General features: G+C 42.7%; 1 protein-coding gene across 5 annotated transcripts in view; it reads left to right on the forward strand.

Moving 5' to 3' along the window:
* cep63 (centrosomal protein 63) overlaps positions 1-14537 on the forward strand; it is a 136557-nt gene that overhangs the window by 54906 nt on the left and 67114 nt on the right. For all 5 annotated transcript variants that reach the window (XM_073040554.1, XM_073040557.1, XM_073040556.1 and 2 more), the window contains one exon: positions 12827-12975. In XM_073040554.1, the coding sequence (XP_072896655.1) occupies positions 12827-12975 (149 nt within the window). The remainder of the gene's footprint in view (positions 1-12826; positions 12976-14537) is intronic.

The following is a 14537-nucleotide window of genomic DNA, read 5'->3' on the forward strand; positions in this document are numbered from 1 at the left end:
CTCTGGATGGTGCTATGTAGAGGATGTCCAGGGTTTTCCATAATTGACCGTAGCCTACTCAGCACCCTTCGCTCTGCTACCGATGTTATACTCTCCAGTACTTTGCCCACGACAGAGCCCGCCTTCCTTACCAGCTTATTAAGACGTGAGGCGTCCCTCTTCTTAATGCTGCCTCCCCAACACGCCACCACAAAGAAGAGGGCGCTCTCCACAACTGACCTATAGAACATCTTCAGCATCTCACTACAAACATTGAATGATGCCAACCTTCTAAGGAAGTACAGTCGACTCTGTGCCTTCCTGCACAAGGCATCTGTGTTGGCAGTCCAGTCTAGCTTCTCGTCTAACTGTACTCCCAGATACTTGTAGGTCTTAACCTGCTCCACACATTCTCCATTAATGATCACTGGCTCCATATGAGGCCTAGATCTCCTAAAGTCCACCACCATCTCCTTGGTCTTGGTGATATTGAGACGCAGGTAGTTTGAGTTGCACCATATCACAAAGTCCTGTATCAGTTTCCTATACTCTTCCTCCTGTCCATTCCTGACACACCCCACTATGGCCGTGTCATCAGCGAACTTCTGCACATGGCAGGACTCCGAGTTATATTGGAAGTCTGATGTGTACAGGGTGAACAGGACCGGAGAGAGCACGGTCCCCTGTGGCGCTCCTGTGCTGCTGACCACCGTGTCAGACCTACAGTCTCCCAACTGCACATACTGAGGTCTATCTGTCAAGTAGTCCACTATCCAATCCACCATGTGAGAGTCTACTCCCATCTCCGTTAGTTTGTGCTTTAAGATCTTGGGCTGGATGGTGTTAAAGGCACTAGAGAAGTCCAGGAATGTAATCCTCACAGCACCACTGACCCCATCCAGGTGAGAGAGGGATTTGTGCAGCAAATACGTGTTAGCATCCTCCACTCCCACCTTCTCCTTATACGCAAACTGAAGAGGATCCCGGGCGTGCCTGGTTTGTGGCCTCAGATTCTGTATTATCAGCCGCTCCATGGTCTTCATCACGTGCGACGTCAAGGCAACAGGTCTGAAGTCATTCAACTCCTTTGGTTGTGACATTGTGATCACTAGATACAAAACGTTCCCGTACATAAAATTCATAATAGGAGCTCTCTCATTGGGACTTCTATGTACTGAAGAAGGAAACTTTCCTGGACACATTTGACAAACTCTATCCCATCTAGTCCTTTTACAGTATGGGAATTCCAGTCAATATGTGGAAAGTTGAAATCACCTACTATAACAACCTTATGTTTGTTTTACAACAGTCTGTGATCTCTCTACAAATACGTTCTTTTAAATCCCTTGGACTGTTGGCTGGCCTGTAATATAGCCCCATTAACGTAGTCATACCTTTCTTGTTTCTCAGTTCCACCCATAATGCCTCACTAGACAAGTTCTCCTGTCTGTCCTGACTGAGCACTGCCATGACATTTTCCCTGACTAGAGGCCACCTTGCCTCTAATCCTTCCCTCTCTTTCTGCCTTGGAATATTGAGCTGCCAGTCCTGCCCCTCCTGGAACCAAGTCTCACTAATGGCTACAATATCATAATTCCAGGTGTTCATCTATGCCCCGAGTTCACCTGCCTTTCCTATGATACCTCATGCATTGAAATACATGTAGCTCAGGACATTAGTTATACCATGCTCAATACCTGACTTTATCTAAGGTCTTAAAAGGTTCTGTCTCCACAGCCTCTCTACTGATCGTTCTGGCACTCTTGCTATCATCACCCTGCAACTCTAGTTTAAACCCCACCTTGCAGCACTAGCAAACCTTCCTGCTAGGATATTGAGGCGTATCATTTTCCCTGGGTAGAAATGTCTAATACCAGATGCCGTGCATTGAAGGTGAGAACGGGTAGGTCTAAAGGGGATGTGAGGGGTAAGTAGAACCATAGAACATTACAGCACAGAAACAGGCCTTTTGGCCCTTCTTGGCTGTTCCGAACCATTTTTCTGCCTAGTCCCACTGACCTGCAGCTGGGCCATATCCCTCCAAACCCCTGTCATCCATATACCTGTCCAAGTTTTTTTTAAATGTCAAAAGTGAGCCTGCATTCATCACCTCATCTGGCAGTTCATTCCACACTCCCACCACTCTCTGCGTGAAGAAGCCCCCCCCCAATGTTCCCTTTAAGCTTTTCCCCCTTCACCCTTAACCCATGGCCTCTGGTTTTTTTTTCCCCTAGCCTCAGTGGAAAAAGCCATCTATACCCATCATATTTTATACACCTCTATCAAATCACCCCTCATTCTCCTACGCTCCAGGGAATAAAGTCCTAACCTATTCAACCTTTCTCTGTAACTCAGTTTCTCAAGTCCCGGCAACATCCTTGTAAACCTGCTCTGCACTCTTTCAACCTTATTAATATCCTTCCAGTAATTCGGTGACCAAAACTGCACACAATGCTCCAAATTCGGCCTCACCAATGTCTTATACAACCTCACCATTACATTCCAACTCTTTTTCTCAATACTTTGGTTTATAAAGGCCAATGTACCGAAAGCTCTCTTTACTACCCTATCTACCTGTGATGCCACTTTTAGGGAATTTTGTATCTGTATTCCTAGATCCCTCTGTTCTACTGCACTCCTCAGTGTCCTACCATTTACCTTGTATGTTCTACCTTGGTTTGTCCTTCAAAAGTGCAATACCTCACACTTGTCTGTATTAAACTCCATCTGCCATTTTTCAGCTCATTTTTCCAGCTGTTCCAGATCCCTCTGCAAGCTTTGAAAACCTTCCTCACTGTCCACTACACCTCCAATCTTTGTATCATCAGCAAATTTGCTGATCTAATTTACCACATTATCATCCAGATCATTAATATAGATGACAAATAACAATGGACCCAGCACTGATCCCTGTGGCACACCACTAGTCACAGTCCTCCACTCAGAGAAGCAATCCTCCACTACCACTCTCTGACTTCTCCCATTGAGCCAATGTCTAATCCAATTTACTACCTCACCATGTATACCTAGCAACTGAATCTTCCTATCTATCCTCTCGAGCCTGATTGAGTTTTTTGAAGAGGTAACAAAAGAAATTGATGAGGGTAGGGCAGTGGATGTGGTCTACATGGACTTTAGCAAAGCATTTGACAAGGTCCCTCATGAGAGACTCATCCAGAAAATAATGAGGCATGGGATAAGTGGAACCTTGGCTGTTTGGATAAAAAATTGGCTTAAAGGAAGAAAGCAGAAAGTAGTTTTGGAAGGAAAGTATTCTGCCTGGAGGTCGGTGACTAGTGGAGTGCCACAGGGATCTGTCCTGGGACCCCTGCTATTTGTGATTTTTATAAATGACCTGGATGTAGAGGCGGAAGGATGGGTGAGTAAGTTTGCGGATGACACGAAGATTGGAGGAGTTGTGGATAGAGCTGTAGGTTGTCGAAGGTTACAAGAGGATATAGACAGGCTGCAGAGTTGGGCAAAAAAATGGCAGATGGAGTTCAATCTGGACAAGTGTGAGGTGATGCATTTTGGAAGGACAAACCAGAAGACTGAGTACAGGATTAATGGTTGGTTACTTAAGAGTGTGGATGAACAAAGGGACCTTGAGGTTCAAATCCATACATCCCTCAAGGTCGCTGCACAGGTTGATAGGGTAGTTAAGAAGGCCTATGGGATGCTAGGCTTCATTAACGGGGATTGAGTTCAAGAGTAGAGAGGTCATGTTGCAACTCTACAAATCTCTGGTGAGACTGCACTTAGAGTATTGTGTTCAATTCTGGTCACTTCATTATAGGAAGGATGTGGAAGCTATGGCGAGAGTACAGAGGAGATTTACCAGGATGTTGCCTGGTTTGGAGAACAAGTCATATGAAGCAAGGTTAGCAGTGCTGGGACTTTTCTCTTTGGAGCTTAGAAGAATGAGAGGGGACTTGATAGAGGTCTACAAGATTGTGAGAGGCGTAGATAGGGTGGATGGTCAATACCTGTTCCCCAGGGCACCAATAGCAAACACCAGAGGGCGCATGTACGAAATTAAGGGAGGGAAGTTTAGGGGAGACATCAGGGGTAAGTTTTTTACACAGAGGGTTGTGAGTGCCTGGAATGACTTGCCAGGGATGGTGGTGGAGGCTAAAACATTAGGGGTATTTAAGAGCCTCTTGGACAGGCACATGGATGTAAGAAAAATGGAGAGTTATGGGGTAGTGTGGGTTTAGTACTATTTTTAAGGATTATGTGGGTCGGCACAACATGGAGGGCTGTAGGGCCTGTACTGTGCTGTAGTGTTCTATGGTTGTTTACAAACTATAGCGACTACTTGAAAACAAAAGTCAGTGAGAGGCTAAGTAAGGGAATATCGCACTGTCTGGCACGCTTCCAAACAACTGAATTCCAAGTCAAAAAAGTATGTTTAATCCTTTATTACAAACCAACTATATAATCATCTGACTTCCATAATTAAAAAATGAGCAAGACAAGTGTAATTGGGTCAAATGCAAACAAAGACGTGGTCAATAAAAAAAAAGTCCTTCTTACTAACCCCCTCTATGCTGCCATGCAGGTGACTATATTCATTTATATCTACTGCCACCCAAATCCACGTGTCAAACCCACACGACAAATGACCTTAACCCAGAGTGAGGACGTGCAACACAAATACAATTCAGACAGACAATAAATTGATATATGACTCCTACAATCTCTGTAGCTATTAGAATAGAGGCTAATTCTTTTAATATATTTCTTGCTTTCTGTTGTTCAAGTTCACTACTCAAGCTGAACAATTTCTTGTCACTTTAATGCCAGATGACATAGCCCACCTTAAGCTGCAACCTCCATTTCTGGTTGTCTTTCACCATTCGCAACATTCTTCCAGTATCTAATTTACCCAGGACATTAGAGTTTTAATGTATAGTGAGGTCTCCTCTCATTCTTCTAAACTCTGGCATTTATAATAACAACCAAATGTCTTAACCTTGCCTCATGTCAGTAGTGCCATCCCAGGGATCAGTCTGGTGAGCCTTTCCTGCATTTCCTCTGTAGCAAAAAAAAAGTCTTCCTCAGATGAGGAAACCTTAATTGCACACTTATTCAAGGTGAGTCCCTACACAATTGCAGATAGAAACGATAAAAAATTGTTCTCGTATATTGCTCATGATCAACTTCTCTCTAACTTCATTTCAATCACTTGGAAAATGCTGATGAAAAGTCCAACCTGGACATCAATTCTGTTTCCACGTTGATCCACACTGTCAGCTCATCCAGCTTCCTATGAAGCTCCTTACATTAAACTAAATGTAGTTAAGCCTCTCATGCTTCTTCTGACTCTGCTCTTCTCAGTGGACTTGCCTGTTTTTTCTAACTGAGTGGCTTCCCCACCTACTGCACTGTCATTCTGAGTCCCACTCACGGCCTCACTGGTTTAAACCCTCCTAAGTATCATTAGCAAACTTACCTTCAGGGATAGTGGTCACCTGTTTAGTTCAGTTGTAACCTGTTCTTCACCTATGGATCACCCATGCCCTGTAAGAGTACAGGAGCAAGGCTTTTGGCCCACAATGTTGTGCCAAACCAATTAAATTAGTAATTAAATGGCTATCTCAACTAATCTCTTTGTCTACACAGTGGATATATCCTTCCATTTTCCTCTCATTCTTGTGCCTATGGAGATATCTTTAAAAAATCTCTTAATGTTCTGCCTCTACCACCATCCCAGGCAGCATGTCCCAGGCACCCACCACTCTGTATATATTAAAAAAAAATGCCCCTCACAACTCCTTTGAAACTACCCCTTGCACCTTAAATGCATGCCCTCTAGCATGAGATATTTCAACTCTCAGAGAAAGATATTGTCTGTCTACTCTGTCTATGCATCCCATAATCTTATAAACCTCTGTTAGTTCTCCCGTCAGCCTCCAGCGCTACAGAGAAAGCAACCCAAGTTTGTCCAGCCTCTCTCATCATAGCATATTCCCTCTAATCCAACCAACATTCTGCTGAACCTCTTCTGCACCCCTTCCAAAGCCTTGAAAGCCTTCCTATAATGGGACAACCAGACCTACATAATACAGCAAATCAGAATCAGCTTTAATATTACCGGCATATGTTAAATAGTTATGTTTTACATATGTTAGTAGTGCAAAAAAAGTAGTGAGGTAGTGTTCATGGGTTCAATGTCTATTCACAAATCTGATGTCAGAAGGGCAGAAGCTGTTGCTGAATCATTGAATATGTGCCTTCAGTACCTCATCCCTGGTGGTAGCAATGAGAAGACGGCATGATCTGGATGATGGGGGCCCTTATGATGGATGATGCCTTTTTGAGGTATTCATTGCTCCTTGAAGATGTCCTAGTGCCCATGATGGAGCTGACTGAGCTCATAACTTTTTGCAGCTTCTTTCGATGCTGTGCGGTTCTGATTCAGATCTTATTAGGGAGCTTAATGTAAAGGAACCCTTAGGAGGCAGTGATCATAAAATGATTGAATTCATACTGCAATTTGAGAGAGAGAAGCAAAAGTCACGTGTATCTGTATCGGAATGCAATGAAGGGAATTGCAGAGACACGAGAGAGGAGCTTGCCCAGGTGGTTTGGAGGAGGATATTGGCGGGGATGTTGGCAGTGCAGAGATGGCTGAAGTTTCTGGGAATAGTTCACAAGGCAGAGGATAGCTATCTCCCGCAGGAAAAGTTCTCAACGGGCAGGGGTAGCCAACTGTGTCTGACAAGGGAAGTTAGGGACTACATAAAGGGCATATAAGGTAGCAAAAGTGAATGGGAAGTTGGATGATTGGGAAGCTTTTAAAATCTAACAAAAGGCAACTGAAAAGATATAAGAAGGGAAAAAATGAAATGTGAGGGCAAATTAGCCAATAACTTAAAGCAGGATACTGAAAGTTTTTTCAGATATATAAAGAGTAAAACGGAGGTAAGAGTTGATATTGGACCACTAAAATGATGCTGGTGAGGTAGTACTGGGGGACAGAGAAATGACAGACTGTAATTTGCATTAGTCTTCACTGTGACAAAGACACTAGCAGTGTGCCAGAGGTCAGTGAGTGTCAGGGAGCAGGAGTGAGTGCCATTGCTATTACAAAGGAAAAAGTGCAAGGCAAACTCAAAAAGGATTTAAGGTGGATAAGTCGCCTGGACCAGATGGACTACATTCCAGAGTCCTGAAAGAGGTTGCTGAAGAGCTAATAGATGCATTGGTCATAATCTTTCAGGAATAGTTTCATTCTGGCATGGTCCCAGAGGACTGGAAGATTGCAAATGTCACTGCACTCTTTAATAAGAAAGGAAGGTAAAAGAAAGGAAATTATAGGCCAGTTAGCCTAACCTCAGTGGTTGAGAAAGTGTAGGAGTTTATTATTAAGGATGACCTTTCAGGGTACTACTTGGAGACTAATGATAAAATAAGTCAAAGTCAGCATGGTTTCTACAAAGGGATATCTTCCCTGACAAATCTGTTAGAATTCTTCTGGGAAGTAACAAGCAGGGTGGACAAAGGAAAGGCAGTGGATGTAATTTACAGAAGGCATATGATAAGGTGCACACATAGGCTGCTTAACAGGATAAAATTGTATGGCGTTACAGGAAATATACTAGCATGGATAGAGGAATGGCTGACAGGCAGGGAGCAGCGAGTGGGAATAAAGGGGGTTCATCTGGTTGGCTGCTAGTGGTGTTCCGCAGAGGTCAGTATTGGGACCGCTACTTCACATAGTTTGTCAGTGATTTGGATATTGGAATTGATGGCTTTGTGGCAAAGTATTCAGATGATACGAAGAAAGGTGAAGGGTAGGTAGTGCTGAGGAAGCAGCAGGACAGACAAATTTTGAAGAATGAGCAAAAAAGTGGCAGATAGAATATAGTGTTGGGAAATGTATGATGATGTATTTTGGTAAAGGAATAATAGTGCAGACTATTATCTAAATGGGGAAGAAGGTTCAAACATCAGAGTTGCAGAGGAACTTGGGAGCCCTCATGTAAGACTCCCTGAAGATTAATTTACAGGCTGAGACTGGTAAAGAAGGCAAATACAATGTTGGCATTTATTTCAAGGGGAATAGAATATAAAAGCAAGGAGATAATGCTGAGGCTTTATAAGACACTAGTCAGGCCGCATTTAGAGTATTGTCAACAGTTTTGGGCTCCATACCTCAGATAGGATGTGTTGTCATTGGAGAGAGTCCAGAGGAGGTTCATGGAGATGATTCTTGGAATGAGGAGCATTTGGCAACTTTAGGCCTGTACTCTCTGGAATTTAGACGAATGCAAGGGAATCTTATTGAAACCTACTGAATGTTGAAAGGGCTAGATTGGGTGGATGTGGAGAGGGTGTTTCCTATGGTGAGGGTATCCAGACTAGTTAGTAGGAAAGAAGAGAAAAGAAAAAAATAATGATTGGGCCCATTACATTAAACCAGCCCAAATGTGCACATAAAGTTGGAGCTCATCCTGGAATTGTCTTTTTACTCATGTGCTGGACCCACGATCTGCGTGAAAGCATGCACCACAGTCCAAACTTCACTCAAAATCCATCTCAAACAAACAGGCTCTCTCAGAAATGTTGAACCATTCGTGCATTGGGGACACTCCTTCCCACAGCATTCTCAGCCATCTTAACCTCCTGTCCTCTCCGCAACTCCTCCCAAAAAGACCCTGAACCAGACTACTGCCCGTCACAAATCTCTCTCTGCCCCACTCTCTAGACCTTTCTCCCAATTCCGCCATCCTGATTAGCTGATGCAATTTTCTTAAGTTGAGCAGCAGGGCTTCGTAGCTCTAGCTGAAATGAAAATATTCTACCAACAGGACACACTGCTTTTGCAGAAATTGCTAAAATGAAATACTGACAGCATGGCAGTAGAAACACTAGCATTGGGCTTCTTTAAGAAGTGTGGATGAAGCCAGAGATGGAGAGATCAGAATCAAAATGGGATGGGGAATTAAAGTGATTGGTTGATGAAAGAGCAGGGCACTCATGCATATTGAGTGAAAGTGTTTAAGGAAGTGATTACCCACTTTTTTTGGTTTCTTCAGTATCAAGGAAACAATGTCATGATCATTGATTTGAAATGATGCTTCATCTGGAAGGTGTGTTTGGTACCCTAAATGGTGGGAAGAGAAAAGGAAACAGGTTGAAGTTATATCTCCTGTGGTTGCACAGGAAGGTGCAGTGAGAAAAGCTGTGAATGTTACTGGAGATAAAAGAGTGGAAGAAGCTGTTCCTGAATTGCTGAATTGTGCCTTCAGGCTTCTGTACCTCATTCCTGTTGGTAACAATGTAAAGAGGGCATGTCCTGGGTGGTGGGGATCCTTATTGATGGACACGCCGCCTCCCTGAGGTACCACTAAGATGTCTTGAAAACTACAGAGCGTGGTACCCATGAGCTGACGAATTTTGCATGTTTCTGCAACTTATTTTGATTTTGTGCAGTAGCACCTCCCATACCCAATGGTGATGCAGCCAGCTAGAATGCTCTCAATGGTACATTTATACAAGTTTTCAAGTGTTTTATTTGACAAACCAAATTTCCTCAAACTCCTAATGAAATATAGCTGCTGTCTTGCCTTCTTTATAGGTGCATCAATACGTTGCATCCAAGTTAGGTCCTCAGAGATATTGACATCCAGGAACTTGAAATTGTTCACTCTCTTCAATTCTGATCCCTCTATGAGGATTGGTTTGTTTTCCCTCATCTTACCCTTCCTGAAGTCCACAATCAGCTCTTTAGTCTTGCTGATATTGAGTGCAAGGTTGTTGCTGCGACATTACTATGCTACCTTGTATATCTCATGAAAGTTCAAGTTACTCTGAGGTAAACATTTTTTCTTAATTTTCTTCCATCGCCTTGGAGGTGGAGTGATAGTGTTTAGGGAGGATAGTGAGAGTGGTAATGGTGCATTTTAAAATGCAGTATCAAGAATCGATTTTGTTTAGGTGAGGATTTTTTTTTACAATAAAAGGCAAGGAAATGGAGCTGAAATAAATAGTGGAATGGGATCAAAGAGCTGATTACTTTGTGCTGAGTTGTGGCTTGGGTGCTAGTTGTACCCAGTCTATTTCAACAAACCATTATAGTGACCTGTCTAATTTTTCGACTGACAACAATTTACTGTGCAACAATTTGGATCTTAACTGGTCAACTTGTCTCCACATAAGTTCTTGCCAGCTCCTGGTCAAGAGACTGGATATTTTGCATCAGTGAGACATGAAGTGTCTTTGAATGAGCGAGTGAGTGACAAAACTAATCAAAAGAAAATGAGAGACAAAGATGACAGACCTATTGTATCTAAGAGCATATTCCTATTTTTTGTTATTCCACCTTATTCAGTAAAAGCGTGAAAAATTAAGCTTGGTTTAAATTGTATTTGCAGGTCTCTGTCTCTAGTATTATGTGAAGGTTCAGTTTTAGTTGGTTTTATAATGTTTGTTGTTTTCATCATTAATTCAGTTATCACTGCTTTAAATTGATATCACATATGGTTGAATAATTAGAAAATAGTCTCCTTTGTAATGTATTTGGCATTTCATTACATTTTAATGCATTCTCTTTGACCTCTAAAAGAATCTGTTTTATGCACTTGCCTGTTTTCAGAGTTGGCAGGTTTGCCATGTGATAGATTGAGTTGACTGGGAATACATTCTGTGGTGTTTAATAGAATGAGTGAAGATCCAGTCAAAATTTGAAAAATTGTTAAAGGTTTTGGCAGGCTAGATTCATGGAAGATGTTTCGCCAGGCTGAGGAATCTAGGAGCAGGAACACAGGCTCAGAGGACCATTGAGGATTGAGATGAGAGGAAATGTCATTCAAGGCAGTGAACCTCCAAAAATGTCTTTAGAGTGTTCTGGAGGCTTAAGTAGAATATATTCATAATAGAACTGACCCGTCAGCCCATTATATCTATGCAAATCATGATGCCAAATGAAACTAATTCTTTCTGTTTCCACACAATTCATATCCCACCATTTCATGCATATTCACGTTTCTGTATATATGCCCTTTAAATGGCACTATTGTATCTGGCAGCACATTCCTTGTATCTGCCACTCTGTAGAGAAAAATACACTTGCCCTACGCATCTTGAGCTTTTCCTCTCTCTCACCTTAAAGCGAAGTCCTCTTGTATTTATCACTTCTTCCTTGTGTTAGGGGTCACCCTAGTTTGAAAAGGGGTTCAGAATAGAACCTATGAACTGTGCTGCTACTAAGAGAGAGAGAGAGAGAGGTGTCTAGCACAATGAGAGAGAGAGAAACAGAAACTGCTCGAAAGATTGATTGTTATGGTTCTCTGCCAGCATGTTTACCTTTTCCCCAAGGACTTGCCTGCTTGTAGAATTCCTGCAAGCGAAGGGCGGAGCAGGTTGATGGACAGCTGGTGTCCAACATGGAGAGATAAAAGCCAGGTCCGCTGTTAGACAGACAGACACACCAAGACACCACGAGGCACACAGTACAGACACTGAATGAGCTTTGTTGCACCCACACGAAGGTGGGGTTTTTGGAGGTTCGATTCAGGGGAAATCAATCAGTGGCTCACAATGTGAAAAGGTGCGACCGGTGGGGAATTATTTGTGTGTCCACCCTTGTCTGGGTGATAATTCCACCACTGAGGAATGGTCGTACGTTGCTATGGTCATAGTCAGTGACCACAACAGGATTTCGGAAGACAACGGGAAGATCGATGGTGACAGCTCACCTCTCTCTCTCTCTCTCTCTCTCTCTCTCCCTCTCTCTCTCCCTCTCCCTCTCCCTCTCCCTCTTCTCTCTCCCTCTTCTCTCTCTCTCTCTCTCTCTCTCTCTCTCTCTCTCTCTCTCTCTCTCTCTCTCTCTCTCTCTCTCTCCCTCTCTCTCTCCCCCTCTCTCTCTCTCTCTCTCCCTCTCCCTCTCTCCCTCTCTCTCATGTTACTCAACTAAATACCCTGAACTGAACTCCCTTCATCCCATCGTAACTGCACCCATTTACCCCTAGGTTTGAAAGAGCCTAGTTTTGTTCCTATTTCCACACATATATATATCTATATCATTGCTAACCTCTTTGATATATTTGCATTTATATTACTGTGTTGCTTAGTTACTAATAAACGTTATTAGTTTATATCGATACCAGACTCCATTGTGTTTTCCATTTCTGTTGGTTCTTTAACCTGGTCACGGGGTACATGACACTTGGAGAAAATAAATATATCTACTGCATCTATGTTTCTTTAGAATTTTATAAATGTCTATCTGGTGTGCAGTCAGCCTCCAACACGGTATAGGGCTCCATGGTAGCGTAGCGGTTAGTGTAAAGTTGTTATAGCTTGGGCTGTTGGAGTTCAGAGTTCAATTCCGATGGCATCTGTAACGAGTCTGTACACCCTTCCTGTGGAAATGCTTGGATTTTCTCCATGTGCCCTATTTTCCTCTCACAGTCCAAAGTACCGGTTAGTAGGTTTGTTGTTATTGCTGTTCTTTTTTGCATCTTCTGGCAGATTGTGTGGCACTTTTTGATATTTCCTTGGTATTTGTCTGTTTTTATGAGGCTGAGTTGCTAGCTCAATGCTCAACCCAACATTGATGCAGGACCATTCACCTGGAAGTCCGGTGCTGATGCCACTGCATTAGTCTATTCGGTGTTGTATCACAGTAAGTAAATATAATAGACTGGAGAAATAAACTGATCATGTAGATTGATTGAATCTGTATATTAACAGTTATAATAATGGTGCTGAGGTGAAAGATCACTGAGGAAGAAGATCATACGGTAAATGGTCTTATTGATGGAACAGACTTGGAGGGTCTGCTCCTTTTTAAGTTCTTAAGATCTTATTTAAATTTTACAATCTCTTTGCTTATTAGAAATCAATGGAGGAAAATGAGGAACAGAACAAGAAACCACAGGGAGAAGAAGAACACGTCATTCAGAGTAAAAATCTCCAACAGAAACAACTGTATAAGGAATTGACCAAATGTAATGAATTGCTGCAGTCCACAGAGCAGGCTGCCAGGTAATGTACTGTTGTTGGGCTAAAGTGGGTTGTGCACTGTGACATTCTAATATATAACAGTTGTGGATGGGTGAAGAGCTCCTAGTCCATTATGAAATAGCAGCGCCAGCACAATGTGCAAAGATTCCAAACTTCGTCTGATTCTGGAAAATGATTCCACATTCATTGTCCTTGAAGTAGAGAACTCCTAACATTCACAGTGCCCTTGTGAAGCAATTCCTCCATATTTTAAGAGGCCAACCTCTTATCTGCCTGTGCTATCTGAGACTTCCGGTTCAAGATGGCACTTGTGAATCTCAGTGACTTCTGGCTGGTGGCTAACAAAACAAAGGAAACAACTGACTACTTTGTTACTCATTCTTTTTCTGGCAAATGATCATCACAAACAATAGCCTATAACTTCCCTTTGGACCTTGAGGCAATTTGATGCGGCAGAACTGAGGTGAGGTGAGGCAGTGGGCCCATCGCCAAGGAAGATCCAAGGTTTGCTCAACTTAACCGTAATCTGTGATCACTGGTGCTGTAAAGCAATGTGCTAACTGCTACTGTACTACCAAACAATCATTAAGTTATGGAAAGTGTGTTTGGAGAGTTCACAAGACTGATTCATGGCACGTGGGCTCCTATGAAGTATGACTGAAGAGAATGGGTTTGTACACAGATGTTCAGAAGAGCAAGATGAAAGGTGAAAGATTCTGTGACAGCTTAGCTAGGCAGATTCTATCCAGGTGGTTTCCTGGTCGGGTGGGGGCAGTCTAAATCAAGCCTCTCAAGAGGGAGCATAAAGTGCTATCTCTCGCCGAGAAAGTAGAAATCTTAGATCTTTTGAAAAGTGGCATGTCGCTTGCCAAAGCTGTCCTCAGCCCTTAACCCTCATGGATCCTGACTTTAGTATCATTGAGCCTCCTCCAACGCGTCCTTATTCCCTAAACAATACCGTGTAACAACTATTTACATAGCATTTCCATTGTATTAGGTATTATAAGTACTGTAATCTAGAGATTAAAAGTATTACTTGTTGTTTGAGCATTGTTCGCCTTGCGTCTTGTTCGTTCGCTACTTGTGTTGTGAGCAAGAGAAGGAGCTTAAGGCTAGTAAGGGATGGCGGACTAGCTATGTAAAGCGCTACAGCCTCAAGAACTTAAAGATCATGGGAGAATTGGGATTGGCTGATGCCCAGGCGGCATCAGTGTTCCCAGAAGAGCTACAATGGTTGCGTCTCTACTGAACATGTACAGACTTTTTTTCTTGTCATTATTCCCCAAACGATACAGTATAACAACTATTTACATAGTATTCACATTGTATTAGGTATTATAAGTAATCTAGAGATGATTAAAAGTATACGGGAGGATGTGGGTACGTTATATGCAAATATTACACCATTTTATATAAGGAACTTGAGCATCCACATTTTTTTGGTATTTGCGGGGGGTCCTGGAACCAATCGCCTGTGGATAAGGAGGGCCGACTAATAGGGGTAATGTCACAATTGTAGTGAGGGACTTCAATATGCAAGGGGATTAGGCACCCCCCCTACAAATCGCCTTCCGACACAACTG

Source organism: Hemitrygon akajei, chromosome 3 (assembly GCF_048418815.1).
Source record: "Hemitrygon akajei chromosome 3, sHemAka1.3, whole genome shotgun sequence".
Taxonomy (NCBI): Eukaryota; Metazoa; Chordata; class Chondrichthyes; order Myliobatiformes; family Dasyatidae; genus Hemitrygon; species Hemitrygon akajei.